Source organism: Anomaloglossus baeobatrachus, chromosome 3, assembly GCF_048569485.1.
Source record: "Anomaloglossus baeobatrachus isolate aAnoBae1 chromosome 3, aAnoBae1.hap1, whole genome shotgun sequence".
NCBI classification, from domain to species: Eukaryota; Metazoa; Chordata; class Amphibia; order Anura; family Aromobatidae; genus Anomaloglossus; species Anomaloglossus baeobatrachus.
Genome location: NC_134355.1, coordinates 545,636,402 through 545,656,142, shown reverse-complemented (window position 1 = coordinate 545,656,142; position 19,741 = coordinate 545,636,402). Strand labels below are relative to the sequence as shown.

Below are 19,741 nucleotides of genomic sequence, written 5' to 3'. Positions count from 1 at the left end.
GGAGTGAGGAGCTAAGTAGAGGAGTTAAGAAAGTGAAAGTAGAAAAGTGGAAAAGGAGGAAAGCAAGTGAGGTGACAAGAAGGAAGAAAAGCCTGAAGGGTCCAGCTTTGTGTAGGGCCAGATCAGCAAGGTCAGCGACGGCGGTGACTGTCTGGAGGGGGACCGTTTGGAAGTTCCTGGAAGGACCCCGTTGGCTGTGTGCCCGGTGGTCTGGAGCAGTGTTCCGAAGGACAGTCAGCACCAGGGCAGGGGCCTCTCGGACCCCGGCAAGGCTAGGAGTCGCCAAATTTGCCGAATCCGTCAGTGAAGGGGACGCAGATCCCCCAGCAACCAAGTCCCGACTGAAGGCAACAGCCCAACCTGAAGCAGAGAGACACCGCCACCGCCACGGCACCAGTTTCTCAGGGCCAGCGCCTGCAGGCAAAGTGTAGAGCTCCTCCGGCCCAGATTGTAGTCGGGGAGCGGGTAACCGGAGGGAATCCACCGCTACCACAAGTCAACCATAGGTGCAAGGAAGAGGGACATCACCGTCACCTACCGGGAGTGCAGGTGCAGCCGTCTGTGGGACCGTCCTACCAGCCGTTTGGTTTACCGTACAAACTGTGTCCAAGTCTCAGGCTGAGTGAGTACCACAGAGCCGCAAGGCATAGCGCTGCCCCCGCGTCCCTGCGCCCACCAGGCCCCGCACCTCACAAACCATCACCGGGCCCCGGGATCACCAACCCCTGCCCACGGAGGGGCAACACAACACCTGGCTGCTCCGCATCACCATCCCCGGGATCCCCGTATTGAGCAGCGGTGGTGAAAATCACCACAACCGTGGGTGGCGTCACGAACTATAACAATCCCCACACCCAACAAACCCCCCTTTCACTCACGGGCGAGGAGTGTCGCTCGAGAAACCCCGGGATCCGGCCCACAGCTCGAGCCACCACTGAGCAGCTGCCGGACCCGAGCAGAAGGGGTGAGCACGGTGTGCTGACACCCTCCTCCCCGCCCGCGACACACACGTCACCAGCGGTCACACTGCTCAGTCCTGTGAGACTGGCACTGGGCATGCGCGGGGATGGCTGGAGCAGTGGGCGGTGCATCAGCTATGGAAAGGAGAGATGGGGCGGCATACAGGACCAGGGGGCAGAATAACGGACGGCAGAGAGCCCGCCCCCGTGTCACATTTACAGTATCTGAATATAAAAAGGTACCACTTTATAAAGTCTTTATTTTGGTCTCACATGGGGCACAATAATAACAGGGACCTTTCTAGAATGCAGCCCAGGAGCTGCAGAGGGGGAATCTTTTAGGTTTTGGGCGAAATTTCTGCTGACAGGTTCCCTTTAATAGCACAAGATTCCAAGAATTCCTTCTCTAGTTTAGCCATAAACAGGTTAGCATGTTGTGGTGACATTTTGCTTCCCATAGCGCTGCCCATACACTGTTGGTATATATTATCTCCAAAGGAGAAATAGTTATGGTGGAGCACAAACCTGATGAATTGCAGAGCTAGTTCCGTGGCCAGATTTTTTTTGGAGGAAATATTTGCATGCAGCAATTCCATGTTCGTGTGGGATGTTAGAGTAAAGAGACTCTACATCCATGGTGGCTAATATGGTATCCTCTGGACGTGGACCCAAGGCTGACAGTTTGCAGAGAATGCCTGTAGTATCCTGGATGTAACTAGGTGCGCTTCTCACCAGGGGTTTCAGAGTGTTCTCCACCCAGCCTGAGATATTTTCAGTTAATGTCCCAATACCAGAGATGTTGGGTCTCCCTGGATTACCTTCTTTATGTATTTTTGGTAACATGTAGAAGGTACCTGTTTGGGAATTGTCTGGTATTAGATCCAGTAGAGAGGATGACATAGAGCTAAACTCATTGATGATATCTGTTAGTTCCTTTGTGTATTTTTTGGTGGGATCTTCCTGGAGCAGAGTGTAGTATTTTTTATCCAAGAGTTGTCTGTGTGCTTCCTGGATGTAGTCTGTCATATTCATAATTACTACAGCTCCTCCTTTGTCTGCTGGTTTAATAATGATATTTTTGTTGGATTTGAACTATTTCATGGCTTTTCTTTCCTCCTTGTTAATATTGTGTGGTATTTTGTGGTGTTTGTCCAAAATGTCAGATTGACGTTTTTACGGAAACAGTCTATATAGTGGTCCAGAGTTTGGTTTTGCCCAGGTTGTGGGACATAGTATTTTAATTGATTTTTCTGGATAACATGGTACCACAATATTACCCTGTATTGCACATTATAAAATTACACAAATAGTCAAACTGCTTATTCAGAGTCAAAGTATACTTTGAACACCATCATTGTATTTTTTTAGCACATGAAACATCTAGGAGGAGCTTACTACCTACTGTAGAAAATGGACATTCAACTCTCAATTAGCTCTGTATGTAGTAAGTTCTAAAAAATCAACTATACAGTATGTCTAAGGGCAGATTTGATATTTAGCATAAGAAAAACAGTGCTATAACCTAAATAATATTTGGTGCTGGAGAAGAGAAGTGGAGTTAATGTCACACTGCCGCCAAAAGAAGAAATTGTTGATTATTAATAAAACTCTTTTATTTCATAGGTCGACACTTTTCAGGCGTTTCAGGGATCCAGTGCCCTTCTTCAGGACAAAAAGAAAATCAACAATATTGTTATTAATCAATAATATTATCAATATATTGTTGATTCTACTTTTTGTCCTGAAGAAGGGGACTGGATTCCTGAAAAGCGTAGACCTATGACATAAAATCATTTTATTAATAATCAACAATTTCTTCATTAACCCCTATTCTCCAGCACCGAATATTAAACCATGTGGAACTGCGGCAGCTGACATTACTTTACAAGCCTACATAGGGGCTGTGACTTTCACAACCCCGATAGGTGAGTGTAATATCGTACAAACTGCATTTTAATATCTGGTAAGACCATATTTGCGCTCTTTTGTCCTCAGCTTTATAACCTAAATAATGATAGATTATAAAATAAATTGTTATAGGTTGGTGCCAAACTATGCATTAAAGGGACCTGACAGCTAATTCATTTTGCACGAACAAATGGCAGTATGAATCAGAGAACGGGTCTAAGGCGGGCTTTGCACACTACGACATCGCAGGTGTGATGTCGGTGGGGTCAAATTGAAAGTGACGCACATCCGGCATCGCATGTGACATCATAGTGTGTAAAGCCTAGTTGATACGATTAACGATCGCAAAATCGTCGTAATCGTATCATTGGTGCAGCGTCAGCATAATTCATAATTACACTGACGCGACGATCCGATGTTGTTCCTCGCTCCTGCGGCAGCACACATCGCTGTGTGTGAAGTCGCAGGAGCGAGGAACATCTCCTACCGGCGTCACCGCGGCTTCCGTAGGATATACGGAAGGAAGGAGGTGGGCGGGATGTTTACATCCTGCTCATCTCCGCCGCTATTGGCCGCCTGCCGTGTGGCGTCGCTATGATGCCGCACGACCCGCCCCCTTAGGAAGGAGGCGGGTCGCCGGCCAGAGCGACGGTCGCAGGGCAGGTGAGTGCATGTGAAGCTGGCGTAGCGATAATTTTCGCTACGCCAGCTATCACACGATATCGTACCTGCGACAAGGGCGGGGACTATCGTGTGCGACATTGCAGCATCGGCTTGCAATGTCGCAACGTGCAAAGCCACCCTAATACTACTTTGAAATGCCATGCAACTTAGATACGTCCAAGAGGCAGGGCCCTGGTGGTGTCTCACCGCCCCATTCCTATTGGCCTACAGGGTTCTCCACATATACAACCATACATTATAAAAACTGAAAAAACAAAGAAGGGGGCGCAAATGGTGTCTTATCCAGTGGTACCAAAAGCAGTTGATTAGGTGCACTAACCTGGTGTGGTTGTGTTAAAGACACAACCACAAAAACCACATAATAAGGATTGCTGCTGAAGAACCCATGAAGATAGCGATGAAGTGGATGAAAGAAAAGGGTTAATCCACGCTGCCAGAAGATCACTGAAGATCAATCAAGATTAACACATCTGATTTTATTATTCTACGAGCTATATAACTCCTTCTTCAGGAAGGATAATATATATTATAAATTTTTCTCCTGAAAAAGGGGTTGTACAGCAACGAAACGCATAGAATAATAAAATGAGATGTTTTAATCTCCATTGATCTTCAGTGATCTTCTTCTGGCAGCACGGATTAACCCTTTTCTTCTGTCCACTTTATCATATGCACCCATAGGGAGAGACCTGTCAGTCTAGAGAAGCAGGGTGGGGTGAAGCCATAGGATACCAGTCTCTGAGTAGCATCCTTCCTAGAAAGCTTTCAAAAGTACTTTTTTTCTCTGTGTCATGGCATTTCACTGTAAAACAAACTGCAACAATTATCTGAGTTAGCTGTCAAATTCCGTATAACTACTACTATAAAAACTATTAACTACTGACTTTTATTTACTTTTTATATGAATATTTTCACCAGAAGATACAGTATTTTTTACTTTTGTAGCATTGCAACAATATTAAGAAAGGCTGGAGACCGGCACCGGTTAGCTCATGTTAAAAGGTCATACACAGTAGAAACAGTGAAGCCTACGGTTTAAGAAGACAGTAATCTCAAGTGGATTGTTAGGCTTGGAAAAACAGCAGTTAAGGCAGCAAAGAACCAGAACTTTATTACACAGCTTGATCTCAAGGTGTAGAAGATTTTTTACCTTGCCACCCTGGTTTGCACACCGGCTTCACATCAACTTTAACGATGACCTCCTGAGCAGCGTGTTTCTGTCCACAGTCATATGCAGTGACTTTAATCTCATACTGGTGCTGCTTATCATAGCTTAGTTTCTCGGTATTCCTGATGTTACCTTGAAGATAAAAAGATCAGACAAACAGTGATTACTAAATACTTAGCTCAGCTGAACTGGTAGCCCTGAATTTCTCATACTTCATAACATACTGTAACTGCTCGCTTTTTTCCAATGTTGACAATGTAATGCAAACAAAGATACAGAAAACATATTTTAGAAACATTGTTAAAAAAAAAAAAAAAAAAGTATTTAAACCTTTCTGTTGCTTTGACGACAATCTACTTTTTTAACCCCTTAAGGACAAAGCCAGTTTTGTACTTAATGCCCAGGCCATTTTTTGCAATTCTGACCAGTATCCCTTTATGAGGTTATAACTCTGGAAAGCTTCAACGGATCCTATTGATTCTGAGACTGTTTTTTCGTGACATATTGTACTTCATGATAGTTATAAATTTAGAACGATATTTTTTGCTTTTATTTGTGAAAAAATCGGAAATTTTATGAACATTTTTAAAATTTAGCAATTTTCAAAATTTTAATTTTTATGCCCTTAAACCAAAGAGTTATGTCAGACAAAATATTTTCCACAATTCTACTTTACATTAGCGCAATTTCTGAAATAAATTTTTTTGGGATTAGGAAGTTAGAAGGGATCAAAGTTCATCAGCAATTTCCCATTTTTTCAACAAAATTTACAAAACAATTTTTTTAGCAACCACATCACATTTGAAGTGACTTTGAGAGGCCGAAGTGACAGAAAATACCCAAAACTGACACCATTATAAAAACTGCACCCCTCAAAGTACTCAAAACCACATTCAAGAAGTTTATTAACCCTTAATTTGCCTCACCAGAACAAAAGCAATGTGGAATGAAAAAAATATTTATATATATTTTACCTAAAAATGTTGCTCTTGTGCCAATTTATTCACTTTTTGAAGAAGTAACACAACAAAATGGAACTCAAAATTTGTTACCCAATTTCTTGTGAGCGCGCTGATACCCCACATGTGGTCAGAAACCTCTGTTTGGACAAATGGGAGGGCCCGGAACAGAAGGATCAATATTTGAATTTTGGAAAGCAAATTTGGCTGAAACAGATTGCAGGCACCATGTTGAATTTGTAGGGCCCCTGAGGTACCTAAAAAGCAAAAACCTCCCACAAGTGACCGCATTTTGGAAACTAGACCCCTCAAGGAATTTATCTAGATGTTTGGTGAGAATTTTGAACCCCCGGGGGCTTCACAGAATTTTATAACGTTGAGCTGTGAAAATAAAAAAATACATTTTTACCACAAAATTGTTACTTCAACCAAGTAGCTTTTTTTTTTAGAAGGGTATCAGGAAAAGTGCAGCAAAAATGTATTGTGCAATTTCTCCTGAGTATGCGAGTACCTAATTTGTGCTGGAAATCAAATGTTTGGGTGCACGGCAGGGCTTGGATTGGAAGGAGCGCCATTAGACTGCAAAATTTGCTGGAATCATTAGTGGGCACCATGTCGCGTTTGGAGAGCTCCTGAGCTGTCTAAACAGTGAAGCTCCCTGACAAGTGACCCAATTCTGGAAACAAGACCCCTCAAGGATTTTATCCAGTAGTATAGTGAGCATTTTAAACCCACAGGTACTTCACAGATTTTGATAACCTCAGGTCGTCATATCGAAAATTTTCATTTTTTCCACAAAAATCTTGCCTTAGCATCAAATTTATCACTTTATCAAGAGGAAACACCAAAAAGTGGACCCCACAGTTTGTTATCCAATTTCTTATGAGCACAGGGATACCCCACTTGTGAACAAAAACCTCTGTTTGGACAAACTTGAGGGCTTGGAATGGACGGAGCACCATTTGAATTTTGGCAAAGCTGAAATAGATTGCGAGCACCATGTTGCATTTTCAGGGCCCCTAGGGTACCTATACAACAGAAACCCCCCACAAGTTACCCCAATTTGGAAACTAGACCCATCAAGGGTTTTATTCAGGGGTATAGTGAGCATTTTGAACCCCCAGGGGCATCACAAAAATGTTGCTCTAGCAGCACATTTCTCACTTTTAGGCTATGTGCCCACAATCCGGCGACACAGACTGTGGAGATGTGAGTGATGTCTACGGCCACGGTCCAGGTTCGGGCTTCTGCTGACTTTAGCTCTATTCTCTTTGCAGAGAACTCTCGTCTTCGCAGCATAAATTGACATGTTGCAGCACCATATGTCAGTTTATGCTATGGAGAAAATACCGTGACCAGGAGATTTCTAAAAAATCCTCCCACTACACTTCTACTGTACAACACAGCGTTATGGACGCAGTGAAAACTCAGCATCCAAAATGATTGAAACCCTAATTGCGGGCATGCAGCCAAAAAAGCTAGGATGGATGGATGGACAGACAGATGTCAAACACATACATATTGTCCCAGCCCCCTACATATTCTAAGCTGGCACCCTTTAGTGACTTTCATGTGGCACTAAAGGGTGCCTAGACTTACATTTAGCCAAAAAATAAATAATTAAAAAAACAAAAAAAAAGTGGGGTCCCCCCCATCTTTGATAGCCAGCTCGGGTAAAGCAGACTGCTGCACCCTGCAAACCACAGCTGGCAGCTTCACCTTGGTTGCTGATCCAATTTGGAGGGTTTCCAAGCTCTTTTTTATAATTATTTCTAAATAAATAATAAAAAAAAACATGGGGTCCCCCCAAATTAGATCACCAGCCAAGGTAAAGTGGACAGCTGTGGTCTGGTATTCTCAGGGTGGGAAGATCCATTAGATGCGCCAATCCTGGTGCTTTTCCCCAGCTTATCCCGTGCCCTGGTGCGGTGGCAAATGGGGTAATAAATTGGGTTGATACCAGATGTGTAATGTCACCTGGCATCAAGCCCTGGGGTTTGTGATGTCACAGCGTCTATCAGATACTAGACATCAAAACTCAGTCGATAAAAAAAAAAAAAAAGACAACAAAAAAAATTATTTGAAAAAACACTCCCCAACACATTCCCTCTTTCACCAATTTATTGAAGAAAAAAAAAAAAACTGGTCCGCCGTAATCTATTTTGGAGGTCCCATGACGACTCTGTGTTCCAGGATATGGGGATACGCTCAGGGATCGTATCCACCATTTTCTGGAAGTGCAGGCACTGCATGTGGGGAGTGTGAGTGCAGTGATACTGCACTCACACTCCCCAGCACGCTCCCCAGGTAGACAGCACAGCAGTGTGAACCTGCAGCAAGCTGTGTCCCTGCGTGCAGAGAGCCAGCTGACAGGCGCTCTGCGCATGCGGCCAGCATTTCCCTGAAGACAAGGAGAAGGAGGGGAGCGGGGGAGCGAAGCTGCAGGAGGTAACAAGGGAGAACAGGGGAGACCGGGGGAGACCGGGGTGACAGCCTGACAGGAGGTGACCTGGGAGGACCTTTCTTTGCCATCTGACATGTCAGATGGCACAGAAATCAAAGAAGAATCAATGCAGCGGGATACGACTCGTGCGGCGGCGACCATTTTAGATCGGGGGACGGAAGACGGGGACTGGGGGGGTGAGGAGATTTTGGCCACACTGGGGACCGGGGGAGGACATAAATCTCCCATCTGACATGTTTGATCATGCCAGATGGGAGAAGAATCATTTTTTTACCGGCGCGACATTAACTTTCATGTCATCGCTGTTACACGGTTTGTAACGGCGATCACGTGAATAGGGACCAAAAAAACCGACCCTGATCATGATCTCCAGGGTATCTGCTACCTCCAGTAGCTGAAATCCCGGAGATTTTCTGACTCTGGGGGGCGCTATACCCTTTTTCCCGACAGCCGTTAAAAAGCGGCGGATCGGAAGAAGAACCATTAATTACCACCGTTAAAAGGCGTATCTGCGGTTGTTAAGGGGTTAAACAAGGAGCCTTTTTATGTTAAACAAATATATTAAAACTGATACAACTTTTAAAAAGGTTAGAAACATGTCAACACTTATTATTTCACTTGTACACTTAAGTGCTGATCTTGAACATATTGTCACGCTTGCCGAGTGTAGCAAGCATGGCGAAGTGCATTCAGACCTATGTGCTTCTAAAACACAACAAAAACACAAGAAAGGGGGGCACTAGGGATACAAATATGGGAGACCCTGGACTAGTGTGAGGGGTAGGTGGGCACCTCCTATCCTCACCTGAAACTGTCCCTTTTCTCCTCACCAGTCCCTATACAGTCTCCACAACTGTTGCCAAACAGGAACCTGGGACCCTAGGAAAACCCTGTGGTAACCATGACTAGTGAGGGTCAGGTGGGGTTCACTAGACCTCACCACTGCACTAACAACATACCAGGGAAGAAAAGTCAAACAGGGGGAAAAATTACAACCAAAAGGATATAGCCTGAGCACAGGCAGAACCTTCCTCAAAGGTGGCCAGGACACAAATTACTTTGTATCTTCAGCAGGGAATGCTGGGATACACCACTATTTAAAGCAGAAGGGCGTGACTACTTAGTAAGTGGAGCTGATCACTCAACAAGAAACTGCTTGAAAAAGCTGCAATAGCAAAAACTGGCACTTAACCACTTCAGTGCCAAGAGAAATTAAACCCATTTAAAAGAAGAGAGCCAGATGAGAGGCTCCAGTCCAAAGGCTGTCAGTAGTCACAACATGCAGTGAGACGATCGTGACACATATGACCACTAGAGTGCCAATCAATGAAGAGAACATGGTCTCATATCACTGCTCTGCTGCTCCATTCAAAGGATTTTAGACTGCCATAGATAACTAATTGCTATATGTTCACATATAGCGCACTTCCGTGGGGGTTACAGCAGACAATTATCACCCATACTGTGAACAGGTTACAATCTTATGCCATCCCCAATAATTCATCTTATTTTAATGGACTTTGTTCTCAGACAAATAACTTTACATGTAGTGCGTGCAATGAATAGCTACAGTTATTAAAAGACTGCATGCCTCTATTAAATGCAAGGCTTTTTGTTCATGTAAAAAATTATACTGAAAAAAATCTTCTTGAACTTTTTCCACCTTTAATGGCGCCTAAGATCTGCCCAATTCAACTTAAAAACAATCTAAAATATTTTTGAGTGATAGAAGAAAAATTAAGAATTATAAGAGTGAAATATGCTCATCCTATAAATAATACTCTGTTGAAGTACCAATTGAATTTATAATAGTGTTCACTCTTTTTGGGTAGGAGCCTATCAGTAAGGTACAACCAGATATGCCAATCTATACCCCTTCTTACTTGCAGTATTGTTACGAACCTGTCAGAATGCGACAATAGCTCCTAAATTTTCAATTGGATTCTGGTCCAGGCTCTGAATTAACCATTCTAAAACTTTGATCTTCTACTAGTGAAGCCATCCTTTAATTAGGAGGTATGTGTAGGCTTATTGTCATGCTTACTGGTAATATATATATGTAATATATAATGTAAATATAATGTAATATATATATAAATCTTTTCCTTCCTTCATGTGAGTGTCATGCAGTTGGAAGAATACAAAATTAGGTCCATCCATCCATTTAAAAGCCAAGAGGTCGATGTCCAGGCAACATATTTGAGTCAACAAGTCAACTCATCACAAGGTCAATCAGTTCTGCAACAACTAACATAAGAACTGAGGTGGCTGGTATGCTTGATAATAGTGAGTAAAAAAGAACACCCATGTAAGGTTACACATTATTATAGGCCAAAAATTCAATTAGAATTCTAAACAAGAGAACAATCTTCCTCAGAAGTGTTTGTTTTCCTGAGGAAGATGCTGAAACATACGTCGAGGCAGCGGGATATCTACTAATCATGACACTTAGATTAGTATGTACAGACTCTGACATGGTCATACTTATGTCCTGACACATATAGTTATTTGAAGCATAAGGCACCTATGCATGTTACATCTGCTTAAATATAATTCATTGTGACTTCACTGTATTCTTTATGTTAAGCAGCCACATGCACCCTTCCCCCATAATATGGCACTTTAACTTATCTGCACTGAGGATTTCTACATGTCTAAATTAGATATGATACTCTAAATTATGCACTGTTAGACACTTTATCATTGGATCTGTAGTTCTCCAGCAAACGTTGCACATGGTTTTTTCTTTTAGCCATATGCACTTTATATGTGACAGCTCAGTTTCTACTAAATATTTATGCAAGAGAGACAAGTTCTATGCTGCTTTAAGGTAGTCTTATGCATTTATATCTCCTTATTAGATTTTTTTAAAGCATCATTGCAATCTTTAATGTAACTAAATTATGGTGATTATGTTCTATGAACTTAGTCTGTACGGATAGTTACACGTTTCGGATGTTACACCTCCTTAATCTGAAACAAGAGGATGTTTCAGATTAAGGATATGTAACATCCGAAACACGTAACCTGTACTTTTGCTCACAATGCATTGTTTTTTACCATTGGAAATTGAGTTATTTTAATCTTTATAATAAAGAAGAAGACATTTTTTAAAAAAAAAGGGAATTGGTTGCTGGATGATTTTTTCTCGTCTTGGATCTCTATATACACAGTCTGGCTGAAGCTTTCCGCAATTCCGTGTACCTCCCTGTAACAGATGGTGGTCTCCTTACTGGGTGAGCTGGTTCTATACCTTCCTTCCTTTCCTTAATGCTGAGCCATGTGTAAGTATCCTACAAGATGAGTTACTTCTATGGAAACCAATTGTGTGACAAAAGGTGTGTGCTAATAATCAAAATAGCAAATAATATCTAAATACCACTGCACTCAAGCACTGTAACCTAAAAGGCAATATAAACCAAGTAAATGAAACCTATCTACAAAAGGAACAATAAAATATGTAACCTTTTTTAGTAAATTGATTAAAATTAGTAAGTTGAACAAAACTGAATATGAATAAGGGTTGTCACAACACAGAAAGAGGAGGTACAAAATATACTGTATGTAGTTACCAAAATATCATACATAGGTTACAAAGTTTATATGTATATAGAGGTCCAGAAGAGAAATGCGTAATATAAAGAAACATCAAATAACAGTGGCTGTTTGAGCAGAATAGCATATATCGCAGTTGGAAGGTTTTACGTCTGGATTATGCAGCCAAAGCACAGATATACAAGGTACATAAAGTGCAAAAAGTGCATTAGACAGAATTAAAAAGTGACCAGTGCCAATAAATGGCAAAACTTTGCAACTAAGGTACAAAGTATACAAAAGTGTCAGTGTATTATGTAATGATAAAAGGTGATGAATGATAATTGTAGTCAGTAGTAATGACCAATAAGGGTTATCATGTCAAACTGACACTGAATTTTGATATGATAACCCTTTTTTAGAAATTATTACTGACTACCATTAGCATTCATCACCTTTTACCATTACTTAATTCACTGACACTTTTGTATAATTTCTAATTTGTACCTATGTTGCATAGTTTTGCTAGAATTGGCACTAGTTGCTTTTTAATACTGACTAATGTACAATTTGCATTTTATGGACATTGTATATTTGTGCTTTGGCTGAAAAATCCAAAAATGGAACCTTTCAACCGCAATATGCTACTCTGTTCAAACAGTCACTGTGCTTTGATGTTTCTTTATATTATATATTTCTGTTCTCTGCTCTCTTGCTGTGTTATAGGTAGAAATGAGCACACTTGTTCGAAAAAGGTTTGCCTATCTTAAAGGGGTGGTTCACTACTCAGCCTTATTGGTCACATCAATGTAAAACTCATAGGGAAGGATTCTCTCAAATACGGTGTATAGTAAATTCTGACTCTGAGCGGCACTTTTACAGACCACTGATCCCCATATTGTGATTCCCCGGGCTCCGTGACCTCTGAGATCCAGTGATGTCATGTCAACTTCTAGTTGATCCAACATTACCGAGTTGGACCCCAGTTTTCCTGAGTGACTAGGCTGTGGGCGGAATTTCACTGCACAGCACAGCCCAGCATTGCTCCTGCCTGTGGTGATCTGCAGCAAAGGAGAGAGCTCATGAGATGCTGGGCTGTGACGGTGAAACTCTGCCCACAGCCCAGTCACTTAGGGAGACTGGGGCACACCTCAGTGATGTCAGGGCAACTGAAAGTTGACATGACATCACCGCATCTCAGAGGTCACGGAGCCCGGGAGTCAAGTGATGGGGATGAGTGGACCACAATAACACTGCTCAGAGTCAGAATTTACTACACAAGGTATTTGAGAGAAGCTTTCTCTATGAGTTTTACATTGATGTGGCCACTAGAGGTATGTAAACGTTTTTTATATCCACTGTATACTCATACCTGCCTTTATTTTTGGTTAGGATTAAGTTTGCCATAGATAAAGCAGCTGAAGCCATAGAAGTCAGCATAGTGTTTCCTGTAAAGCCTTCTACTCTACAGAATAGATATGAAAACATATCTATTTAATTATAGAATTTAGGTTCTTTTACATACAGTATATCACAAAAGTGAATACACCCTCAAATATTTTTAGATTTTTTTATGTGACGATATTGAACATATGATACTTTGATACAATTTAAAGTAGTCAGTGTACAGTTTGTATAAAGCTAAGGGCACATGGGCATTTAGCATCCGATGTGAGAGCATTGGATGCGTTATGCTAATGACCTTCGGCTCCCGCTGTGCTGCAAGTATAAGCAGAGTATCATTATACTGTAATGAAATCCTGTGAGCGGATCACAGCTGCAGAGGACAGGGCGGGCACTGCAGAGGACGGGGAGGTACTAATCTCCCAATCTCCTCCATTATCAGCTGATGCATATTGTTGCACTTCACTTCTGTGTCATGTGAGTGATTTGCAATGTTTCTCTCGCATCCATAGACTTGTATAGATAGGAATGAAAATGAATCGTATGCCACCCATAGCATGCTGCGATTGTTTCCTCAGTCCTATTAGGGCTGAGAAAAAAATTGCTCATGGGAACAGATCCATAGAGTAACAAGGATCTGAATGGAATGCAATTTTTTTATCGCATTCCATTTGCTCCGTTTTACTCACTGTGTGTCCTTAGCCTTATAGTGTAGATTTGGTGTAAGCTCTACATAATTCTACACACAGAGTCAAAATCACTTGCAACAAAAGTGAGTACACAACTAAATAAAAATGACTAAATTGTGCCCAATTAGTCATTTTCCCTTCCCAGTGTCATTTAGCTCATATGTTTTTCAAGGTCTCAGGTGTGAATGGGGAGCAGGTGTGTTAAATTTGGCGGTATCACTCACACACTCTCTCAAACTGGTCACTGGAAGTTCAACATGGCACCACCATGGCAAAGAATTTTCTGATGATCTGAAAAAAAAAAGAATTGTTGGTCTACTTAAAAATGGCCCAGGCTAAAAGAAAATTGCCAATACCCTGAAAATGAGCTGCAGCCAGGACCATGCAGTGGTAAAACAAGACAGGATTCTCTCAGAGCGGCCCTCACTATGTCCACCAAAGCAGTTGAGTGCACGTGCTCAGCGTCATATCCAGTGGTTATTTCAAAATAGATGTATGAGTGCTGCCATTATTGCTGCAGAGGTCAAAGGGGTGAGGGGGTCAGCCTGTCAGTGCTCAGACTATATGCCACACACTGCACCAAATTGTTCTGCATGTCTTTCATCCCAGAAGAAAGCTTCCCCTAAAGATGATGCACAAGAAAGCCAGCAAATAGGTTTCTGAAGACAAAAACTAAGGGCACAGATTACTGGAACCATGTCCTGTGGTCAGATGAGACCAACATAAAAATGTTTTGGTTCAGAGGGTGTCAAGCGTGTGGGGCAGCAACCAGATGAGGAGTACAAAGACAAGTGTGGCCTGCCTATAATCAAGCAAGGTGGTTAAAGTGTCATGGTTGGGGATGTATGAGTGCTGCCCACTGTGAGGAGCTACAGTTCATTGAGGAAACCATGAATAGCCAAAATGTACTGTGAGATATTGAAACAGAATATGATCCCCTCACTTCTTAAATTGGGCCACATGGACGTTTTCCAACATAATGAACCAAAACACACCTCCAGGATGACCAATGCCTTGTTAAAGAAACTGAGAGTTGAGGTGCTTGACTGGCCAAGCATGTCTCCAGACCTAAACCCTATAGAGCATCTGTGGGGCATTCTTAAACAAAAGGTGAAGAACCATAGCTCTGTGATGTCATCATGGAGGAGTGGAAGAGGATTTTAGTAGCTCCTGTGAAGCTCTAGTGAACTCCATGCCCAAGAGTGTTAAAGGGGGCATTCCCATCTTCAAGATGCTATCCCAATATGTAGTAGGTGTAAAAATAATAATATTTGAAAAAAAAAAACCTCCACTTAGAAATGTAGTATAGTTCTCCTGATATAGCCATGTCTCTTATCTCATGTTCAGAGCATTTTAGTCTAGGTATCCATGGTTAAGACCATGAGCAACTAACTGTCACTATTCAAGTGGAGGTAAGCATGGATACCTAAGCTGCAATGCCGTGCACATGAAGTAAGAGACATGGGTATATCAGGAGAACTATACTACATTTCTAATTAGACGTATTTGCTAATAATACTATTATTACACCTACCATTACCACCAAAGGATCTTGGAGATGTGAATAACTCTTAAAGGCATTGTTTGACAATAATGGTGGCTACAAAATAAATTAACACTTTGGGCATAATTTGTCCATTTTCACTTAGGGGTGTACTCATTTTTGTTGCCAGCGCTTTAGATATTAATGGTTTGTGTTGAGTTATTTAGAATGCACACCAAATTTACACTGTTATATAACCTGTACACTGACTACTTTACATTGTATCAGTATTCATATATTCAGTTTTGTCCCATGAAGCGATATAATAAAATATTTACAAAAATGTGAGGGGTGTACTCACTTTTATAATATACTGTACATTGTGGTTCTATTGGTTGCTTTAAGCATTTAAACTGTGCATATGTGTTAATTGACAGCAATTGCTGAACCATTTTTTTGGGAACATTCTGGAACTTTTTAAGTAATTATTTGTGAAGTATTGGATGAAATTTTTAGACACAGTTGACTTTTGTTTCCACACTTTGACAATGTGTTGTTGTTAAATTATGTCCTGAAAACAATTCTCTATTTAGCTTGTACCGTGTAAATCATTGAACCCATTTGCGCTGAATTTCATAATTCATAACTAAAGATCTGCAAACAATAATTATAGCTCACAGTATATCATACATACTGTATGGCAGTAGTTTGTACAATTTTTTTTTATCCTTTCCATGCACGATTCTGTGAATCCCTCATTTTTTCACAATTGAGCCTAAAAATATAAATACAGTATGTCTCAACATATTGCTTAAAAACAGCTTGGAAATTTTAACTTGCAACCATTATAATAAACTGAGCTAAAGTGATGGAGATCTTTTTTACAATATTTTGGCAGTTTCCCAGTCACATTTTTGGATCTGATTCTATTTTTAGCAGCCAAAAGCAAACTCTTGTCTCTTTTTAGAAACAAACAACACAAAAAGTGATCTTTTTTTGCATTTTGCTTTCTTTAAACTAATATGTTCTTTTTGTTTGTTTATTTTCAATATTTTACACCGTTATTATGTGTATTTTGCCTCTTGCAACAGTTTAGCCTTTCATTTCATGGAACTGACTAATCGGAAGTATTGTATTTTTCAGTTTATAAGATGCACCCCAAATTTAGAGAAAAAAAAGGTGAAAAAATGTGGTTCATTTTATAATCCGGTGTTGTCTTACTGGGGGGGGGACGGCAGTGGTGGTGGAGCGGGGTCACAGGAGTCAGCAGAGGTGCTGGAGCAGGGCGATGCTGCGGATAGTGAGATGTGTGTCCCAGAGAGTGTTGGCAGTGTGGGCTTCATAGAAATGGCGCCCGGAGTCAGCACATGCGCAGTTTAAGCTATCGGCTCAATGACAAGCCAAGATCTCATCTGCACACGCGCCAACTCCGGGCACCATTTTCCTTAAGTCTGCTGCTGTGATATCAATAGACCGGAGGAGGCGCACACAGATGATATCTTGAGCTGAGAGCTCCATCTGTGCACACATCGACTATAGGTATCATTATTTGAAGCCCTCACAAGTCATAGCCTCAACACAGCAGCCACAGCCCCAGCACAACTGCCGCAGCACCAGTAAAGCCGCCGCAGCACAGCTCCCACAGACCCAGCACAGTTGCTGTAGCTATTGGTGGAGTTACGATTGTTAGACCTCTGATAATCAATAATTGTTTATTTATCCCTTTTATATCTTGAAGTTAAAGGAAACATGTCCTGTTGCATAACACTATTAACCTGCAGTTGAGAGATGAGCGAACCCAAGTTCGGTGTTCATATCGAACACAGACTTTGCCAAAAAAACAGAGTTCGAGATCAGTATTCGGATAAACACCACTTGAACGAGCATTGCTGTGCTCGGGTACGCTTGATGTTCAGCCTAGTCCAAGATACTTGTAGTGTTTGAATGGCTCACACTGGGGGTAACAAAAGTTATCGGATGTAGTGTGTACCCCTCTAAAAGATAGAAATAACATCTCTCCCTCCCCTGAAAGTGATCTGTTTATGTCTGGCTCTATGTAGGTGTAGATGTGAACTGCTGAATTGGTGACTTCCATTGGGGTTCAAGTCTGATTCCCAATCCGAACTTTTTCTAAAGTCCGGCTGAACTCGCAAAACTGAATTTCCATCTCTACTGCAGACAGGCTTAACAACTTATGACGGATTATGTCCATCATATGTCAGCTCCCTGCCTTGCAAGCCCTCATCTTTCCTGAGCAAATGATGGCTGTGAAATTCAGCCATCATCTGCCTTTAACAGCTTTGGGTGGAAATTATCTTGTAGCACAAGGATCATTGTTCTCAGCGATACATAAACCTGCCAATCCATATCATACGCATAAATAGCCTGGGTCTCAGCTTCCCATACACGGTAAGTTTTTTAACTGCATGAGAGGACACACACAAGCTAGGGACCCCAACGTAGAGAAATACTTTGGCGTAGTGTTGGGGCTCTATTGCATTGATCAATTCAGTAGCCAAATTTCTCTTGCTTCATATGTTCATGGCAGTAATGCAGATTCCATTTTTCACATTTTCACTCTTACATATAGTTATTGGATTTTTCAAGTCAGTATTCACACAGCAGTTTCTGCTATTTCATGTATTCCCCTTACATAGTCACTGGTGTGCATACCTTATCTCCCCATAGTGATGTTTTTTTAGGTTTTTGCACCCAGTTCAGACTTAGAATGGTGTTCCAAACGTTATTCCTTATTTGTTAGTAGTTTTTCGTTTGTGAACCCTCCCCAACCACACCTATTGCCAATCCATATCATACGCATAAATAGCCTGGGTCTCAGCTTCCCATACACGGTAAGTTTTTTAACTGCATGAGAGGACACACACAAGCTAGGGACCCCAACGTAGAGAAATACTTTGGCGTAGTGTTGGGGCTCTATTGCATTGATCAATTCAGTAGCTAAATTTCTCTTGATTCATATATTCATGGCAGTAATGCAGATTCCATTTTTCACATTTTCACTCTTGCATATAGCTATTGGATTTTTCAAGTCAGTATTCACACAGCAGTTTCTGCTATTTCATGTATTCCCCTTACATAGTCACTGGTGTGCATACCTTATTTCCCCATAGTGATGTTTTTTTAGGTTTTTGCACCCAGTTCAGACTTAGAATGGTGTTCCAAATGTTATTCCTTATTTGTTAGTAGTTTTTCGTTTGTGAACCCTCCCCAACCACACCTATTGCCAATCCATATCATACGCATAAATAGCCTGGGTCTCAGCTTCCCATACACGGTAAGTTTTTTAACTGCATGAGAGGACACACACAAGCTAGGGACCCCAACGTAGAGAAATACTTTGGCGTAGTGTTGGGGCTCTATTGCATTGATCAATTCAGTAGCTAAATTTCTCTTGATTCATATGTTCATGGCAGTAATGCAGATTCCATTTTTCACATTTTCACTCTTACATATAGCTATTGGATTTTTCAAGTCAGTATTCACACAGCAGTTTCTGCTATTTCATGTATTCCCCTTACATAGTCACTGGTGTGCATACCTTATTTCCCCATAGTGATGTTTTTTTAGGTTTTTGCACCCAGTTAAGACTTAGAATGGTGTTCCAAACGTTATTCCTTATTTTATAGGCTTAACAACTTATGACGGATTATGTCCATCATATGTCAGCTCCCTGCCTTGCAAGCCCTCATCTTTCCTGAGCAAATGATGGCTGTGAAATTCAGCCATCATCTGCCTTTAACAGCTTTGGGTGGAAATTATCTTGTAGCACAAGTATCATTGTTCTCAGCGATACATAAACCTATTTAAACAGGACTTACACTACCAAGAACAATGGCAGCCAAGGGGCACTGAGCGATCCATTAGAGATCATGTATTGCGGCCTTCCTGTGTAAACAAGGCAATAAACAACTACTGATTGGTAAATATCAGCAGTAGTTTGGACTTGTTTAGAGTATAGTAGTTTTATTTAAGATATTATGAAACACAGCAACATCTCTTAAATATGAGTAATTGTGGCACAAAACACTGCATATTTTGGGCAAGCCATACCCTCAGATGGTATAGGTTTGTTTGTTGAACTATGAACTGCCGAAGAGGCACCAAATGTGGGAGGCATTAGTAACAGTTTTCACTGCAATACTCTTTAGACCACCAAAAGTAACTCCAGTTAAATGTCCCCTATAGTGTAACATCATTTTTTTATCTGCCACTAAAAACTGTACTGATCTGAGACTTTTTAAACACATGCATTTGTCTTAGGGGTACTTTGCACGCTGCGACATCGCTACTGCGATATCGTCGGGGTCAAATCAAAAGTGACACACATCCGGCGCCAGTAACGACGTTGCAACGCGTAAAGCCTAGATGCGCCGATAAACGATCACAAAAGCGTCAAAAATCGGTGATCTGTGTAGCGTCGGACATTTTCATAATGTCGCACCAATAGGAGATATGATGTTGTTCCTCG

At 41.4% G+C, this 19,741-nt stretch overlaps 1 protein-coding gene across 1 annotated transcript in view; it reads right to left on the bottom strand.

Annotated features, from left to right (window-relative positions):
- Positions 1–19,741, bottom strand: part of CLSTN2 (calsyntenin 2) — a 1,533,789-nt gene that overhangs the window by 402,479 nt on the left and 1,111,569 nt on the right. The window contains exon 5 of the mRNA XM_075338625.1: positions 4,702–4,851. Coding sequence (XP_075194740.1) covers positions 4,702–4,851 — 150 coding nt within the window. The remainder of the gene's footprint in view (positions 1–4,701; positions 4,852–19,741) is intronic.